This window comes from Bombina bombina, chromosome 6, assembly GCF_027579735.1.
Source record: "Bombina bombina isolate aBomBom1 chromosome 6, aBomBom1.pri, whole genome shotgun sequence".
In the NCBI taxonomy this organism is placed as follows: Eukaryota; Metazoa; Chordata; class Amphibia; order Anura; family Bombinatoridae; genus Bombina; species Bombina bombina.
The window spans coordinates 866,752,156-866,758,155 of record NC_069504.1 but is presented as its reverse complement, the minus strand read 5'-3'; the positions used below and the strand labels follow the sequence as shown (position 1 = coordinate 866,758,155).

Genomic DNA, 6,000 nt, shown 5'->3' with positions numbered 1-6,000 from the left:
TCCAAGACATTTGGTCAGATTCTGTCCAAAATTAGTGGATTCAGAGTATTGTCTCTCAAAGGTATTAAATAGGATTCAGAGTAAGACCTCCTGTGAGAAGATTTTTCTCTCTCGCACGTCCCAGCAAATCCAGTGAAGGCGGGAGCTTTCAGGGGTAATCATACCAGTTCCGTTTCAGGAACAGGGTCTGGGGTTTTATTCAAATCTATTCATTGTCCCAAAGAAAGAAAATTCATTCAGGCCAGTTCTGGATCTGAAAATTTTTAATTGTTTTGTAAGAGTGACAACTTTCAAAATGGTAACTATATGGACTATTCTGCCTTTTTGTTCAGCAAGGTCATATGTCCATGATAGACTTACAGGATGCATATCTTCATATTCCGATTCATCCAGACCACTATCGTTTTCTTAGATTCTCTTTGCATTCTGCCGAATCTCACACGATTCAACTAGTGTTGTTTCTTCAAAGACATGGTTGGAGAATCAACTTACCGAAAAGTTCCTTGATTCCTCAGACAAGGGTCACCTTTTTAGGTGTCCATGACTCTGTCTCTAACAAACAAGAGACAAATGAAATTGGTTTCAGCTTGTCAAAACCTTCAGTCTTAGTCCCTTCAGTGGCTATGTGCATGGAAGTTTTAGGTCTCATGACTGCAGCATTGGACGTGATCCCCTTTGCTCGTTTTCATATGAGACCTCTTTAGCTTTGTATGCTGAATCAATGATGCAGGAATTGTTCAAGGATATCGCAGTCAATATCCTTAAATCCCAACGTTCGACTTGGTAGTTAGACCTCCATCGTATTGTTCAAGGGGCCTCTTTTGTTTGTCCAACCTGGACTGTAATCACAACAGATGCAAGTCTTTCAGGTTGGGGAGCTGTCTGGGGATCTCTGGCAGCACAAGGAGTTTGGAAACCTCAAGAGGCGAGGTTACCAATTAATATTTTAGAATTTTCATGGTTCTTCAGGTTTGGCCTCTGTTGAAGAGAGAATCATTTATTTGTTTTCAGACAGACAATATCACAACTGTGACATATGTCAATCATTAGAGTGGGACTCTCAGTTACCGAGCTATGATAGGAGTATCTTGGATACTTTTTTGGGCAGAATCCTGCTCTTGTCTAATTTCTGCAGTACATATCTCAGGTGTAGACAATTGGGAAGCGGATTATCTCAGCCATCAGACTTTACATCTGGGGGAGTGGTCTCTCCATCCAGATGTGTTTTTTTCAGATTGTTCAGATGTGGGATCTTCCAGAAATAGATCTGATGGTTTCCCATATAAACAAGAAACTTCCCAGGTACTTGTCCAGTTCCAGAGATACTTAGGCGGAGTCTGTGGATGCGTTAGCAGTTTCTTGGTTTTACCAACCTGCTTATAGCTTTCCGCCTCTAGTTCTTCCAAGAGTGATCTCCAAGATCATAATGGAACATTTGTTTGTGTTTCTGGTAACACCAGCATGGCCTCACAGGTTTTGGTATGTGGATCTTGTTCGGATGTCCAGTTGCCAACCTTGGCCACTTCCTTTAAGGCCAGACTTTCTGTCTCAAGGTCTGTTTTTTTCCATCAGGATCTCAAATCATTAAATTTGAAGGTATGGGAATTCAATGCTTAGTGCTTAGTCATAGAGGTTTCTCTGACTCAGTGATTAATTCTATGTTACAGGCTCGTAAATCTGTTTCTAGGAATATTTATTATTGAGTTTGGAAGACTTATTTCTTGGTGTTCCTTTCATAAATTCTCCTGGCATTCTTTTAGAATTCCTAAAATGTTACAGTTTCTTCAGGATGGTTTGGATTAAGGTTTGTCTGCAAGTTCCTTGAAGGGACAAATCTCTGCTCTTTCTGTTTTATTTCACAGAAAGATTGATAAGCTTCCTGATATTCTCTGTTTTATACAGGCTTTGGTCTGTATCAAGCATGTCATTAAATTAATCTCTCCTCCTTGGAGTCTTAATTTGGTTTTGAAGACTTTACAGGCTTCTCATTTTGAGCCTATGCATTCTTTGGACATTAAACTAAACTACTTTCTTGGAAAGTGTTGTTCCTTTTGGTTATCTCTTCTGTTAGAAGAGTTTCCGAATTATCTGCTCCTTCTTGTGAGTCTCCTTTTCTGATTTTCCATCAGGATAAGGCAGTTTTGTGTACTTCATTTGAATTTCTTCCTAAGGTTCTGAATTCTAATAACATTAATTAGGAAATTGTTGTTCCCTCTGTGTCCTAATCCTAAGAATTATTTGGAGAGATCCTTAAATTCTTTGGATGTTGTTAGAGCTTTGAAATATTATTATGTTGAAGCTACTAAAGATTTCAGGAAGACTTTTAGTTTATTTGTTGTCTTTTCTGGTTCTAGGAAAGGTCAGAAAGCTTCTGCCATTTCCTTGGCATCTTGGTTAAAGCTTTTTGATTCATTAGGCTTATTTGGAGTTGTCAGGCCCCTGCCTCAGAGAATCACAGCTCATTATACTAGATCAGTCTCCACTTTGTGGGCCTTTAAGAATGAAGCTTCAGTTGATCAGATTTGCAAAGCAGCAACTTGGTCTTCTTTGCATACATTTACTAAATTCTACCGTTTTGATGTATTTGCCTCTTCGGAAGCGGTTTTTGGCAGAAAAGTTCTTCAGGCAGCTGTTTTATTTGATTCCTCTGCTTATGTTTTAAGTTTTTTCTTTTCAATTATGAGAAAAACTTAATTTTTTGATGTGGATTTAATTTTTTTTCAGCGGAAAATGGCTGTTTTTATTTTTATCCCTCTTTTTCTCTAGTAACTCTTCTGTGGAGTACCACATCTTGGGTATTAATATCCCATACGTCACTAGCTCATGCCAATTACATGAAAGAAAACATAATTTATGTAAGAACTTACCTGATAAATTCATTTTGCATATTGGCAAGAGTCCGAGACCCACCCTGTTTATGGTGCTTATGTTTTTTTTGTATAAAGCACAATTATATTTCCAGTTCCTTTTTTGATGCTTTCTACTCCTTTTTCTATCACCCTACTACTTGGCTATTCGTTAAACTGAATTGTGGGTGTGGTGAGGGGTGTATTTATAGGCATTTTGAGGTTTGGGAAACTTTGCCCCTCCTGGTAGGGGGAGGTAAAAGGTGAGTTTAAAATCCTCCACTACGCACAAAATATAGAGAAAATAACTCATTGTGTAGTTCATTAACAAATCTAGACAGGCCAGTAGGCCTGTTTTTCCCACAGAAAACCTCTGGAATACACGGTTTCCAATGCAGCACGGAATTCTGGGTAAGATATGCAAATTAGGTTCACAATGACACACCTTTTTACTTCATGTCTGATTTTCAGCAGATTTTTCTGTGGGAAAAACAGGCCTACTGGCCTGTCTAGATTTGTTAATGAACTACACAATGAGTTATTTTCTCTATATTTTGTGCGTAGTGGAGGATTTTAAACTCACCTTTTACCTCCCCCTAATTTAAAATGTTGTGTTTTGCCCGGAAGCAACTTCACTCAGCAGTGATTCAAACTTTTTCCCAGCTAATGAGTGGCAAAAACCACGAATAGTTATGAATCCCTGCTTTAACCCTAGCTAAGCTTATAAGCTGTGTGAACAGCGATGCTTTGGCCGAAAGGGAATCTGCTGAAAAGCAGACATGAAGTAAAAAGGTGTGTCGTGAACCTAATTTGCATTTCTTATCCAGAATTCCTTGCTGCATTGGAAACAGTGTATTCCAGAGGTTTTCTGTGGGAAAAACAGGCCTACTGGCCTGTCTAGATTTGTTAATGAACTACACAATGAGTTATTTTCTCTATCATCTCTATCTCTATCATCGCTCTCTCTCTCGCTCTCTATCTTGCTCTATCGCTCTCTATTTCGCTCTATCGCTCTCTATCTCGCTCTATCGCTCTCTATCTCGCTCTATCGCTCTCTATCTCGCTCTATCGCTCTCTATCTCGCTCTATCGCTCTCTATCTCGCTCTATCGCTCTCTATCTCGCTCTCTATCTCGCTCTATTGCTCTCTATCTTGCTCTATTGCTCTCTATCTTGCTCTCTATCTCGCTCTATTGCTCTCTATCGCTCTCTATCTCGCTCTATCGCTCTAATATAGTGTGTGTGTGTTTCCCTATTAAGTCACAATAAATAGGATGTGTAATGATTGTCATAAATGTAATGCAGTTGGGGAAAAAAAATGGATGTCATTCTCAGACCGGAGTGTTCTTTAAACCACAAAATTACCCTGAAGGAAAGGAGGGGTGAACATGTACCTTTAATATCTATTGAATATTTGTTGTTGCTGCTGTCAAAGCTGGTATTTTATCAGCAAGCCTTTTCACACCATGGTTATTTCTATTCGGACACAATTAAAAAAAACAAACACCTATTATTAATTTTGTTTCCAGAGCTTGAATACAATGGGAATGACACACTTTATTTAGCGGGAAATGGCATTCTCATGCTCTGTGCAGTCATAAGAATGAAAAGTGCTGTTACTGTTCTGAGGACAGAATTCTGGTAGGACTTGACCCCTGGTTGCATGTGTCAGTATGTTTAAATCATTGTCTACACTGAATATATCTCTGCAAATTATGGGAAGATACAGATTACTGATTATTTGAAGCATTGGGTTGTTACATAATTTGTTGTGCATTTGCTTCTCACAGAGACAATTCTACATTCCGTGTGTTTATTGTCATCCCTTTGATGCCCGGATTTGAGGGGAACATTGAACTTGGTGGAGGGAATTCTATACAGGCCATCTTGCACTACACCTACAGGTAACCTCTGAGTGCCCTTCCAAAATAATTCAATCTCTTAATTGTATAACAATGAATTACTTAATCTTATATTTTTTACACATTGGGGGCTACTTTCTCTAGTTCCAAATTTTTGTACTTCATCTCGTCCAAAATATGAGAATCAAGATATATAGGGCCTGATCAAAAACTCGCCGACATGTAGAGAAATCTTTGGGGTATTTTTTTGTGTGTTAGATTGTAATATGTTTGCCTCTCCTTTACATAATAGGGGGCAATTTATTGAGCGGAGGCAATTCCGCCCGCGCACAGCCAATCACACGCAGGCAGAAGCTGTCAATCTCCCCGGTCGGACTATACCGGGGAGATTGAAATTAGTCACTTTAGAGGTGGTGAAAGGTTTGATGACCGCTGCTTGTTAAATTCGGCCTGCAGGTTCTCTTGTGAGAACCTGCAGTCGTACGGGGTCGAAAGGCTTGCAAAGCCTTTGATAAATCAACTCCATAGAACCCTGCATAACCAGATAAACACTCAAGCTAAAATGTACCTTTCTAAAATTATTTTTGGGAACTCCCAGTACTGATAAGACCTCTTGGATAATCTCACCAGGGCAAGGGAGCTCATCGTACCTTAGTCTCAGCTGAACTTAAAGCTGTTTTTTTTTTTAATCTTTGCTTTGTATGATGATAAATGTGAAACAAATCATCTGAAAAATCAATACTTTTTTTACCAATGTACTAGGTAGCAATTGTTAAGTATAGTTGAAGGAAATAAGTTTTTGAACAAAAGCAATCCACATGTAAAATGTAGCACCGTTTCAGTGATTTTGATTGTGTGCAGAGCATATCTACATATGCTTCCTGCAATTGCATTCAAGCTCAGTGCCTGCTCATAGAGTTGGTGATGACTCAGTTTGTCTCACTGCTGATGTAAGCTCACATCACAGGCTCTGAAGAGGTGCGCTGTTTGAATGAGGATGCACAATCAAACGCTGAAAATGCGACCGCTTTTGCCAGAAGCCAATACCTGTGTATTACAAATATGCGCCTATTTTTAACAAATACATTCACACTCGTTTCAGTCTTTAAACTGGACTTTTAAAAACAGAATTGTGTTTTTGGTTTGTGACAATACACTTTTTTTTTTTATTCTAACAATTTAATATTTTTTTTTTACAGCACCATCTGCCGTGGAGAAAATTCTATCATCTCTCGTCTGAAGGAGACCAGTGAGTGAGAACAGTATTGAATGTTTGCAAATGGTAACATTTGG

General features: G+C 38.8%; 1 protein-coding gene across 1 annotated transcript in view; it reads left to right on the top strand.

Moving 5' to 3' along the window:
• The window catches only part of PLD2 (phospholipase D2), a 159,340-nt gene that overhangs the window by 140,440 nt on the left and 12,900 nt on the right, over positions 1 to 6,000 (top strand). Inside the window, exons 20-21 of the mRNA XM_053718329.1 lie at positions 4,636 to 4,749; positions 5,907 to 5,956. Coding sequence (XP_053574304.1) covers positions 4,636 to 4,749; positions 5,907 to 5,956 — 164 coding nt within the window. The remainder of the gene's footprint in view (positions 1 to 4,635; positions 4,750 to 5,906; positions 5,957 to 6,000) is intronic.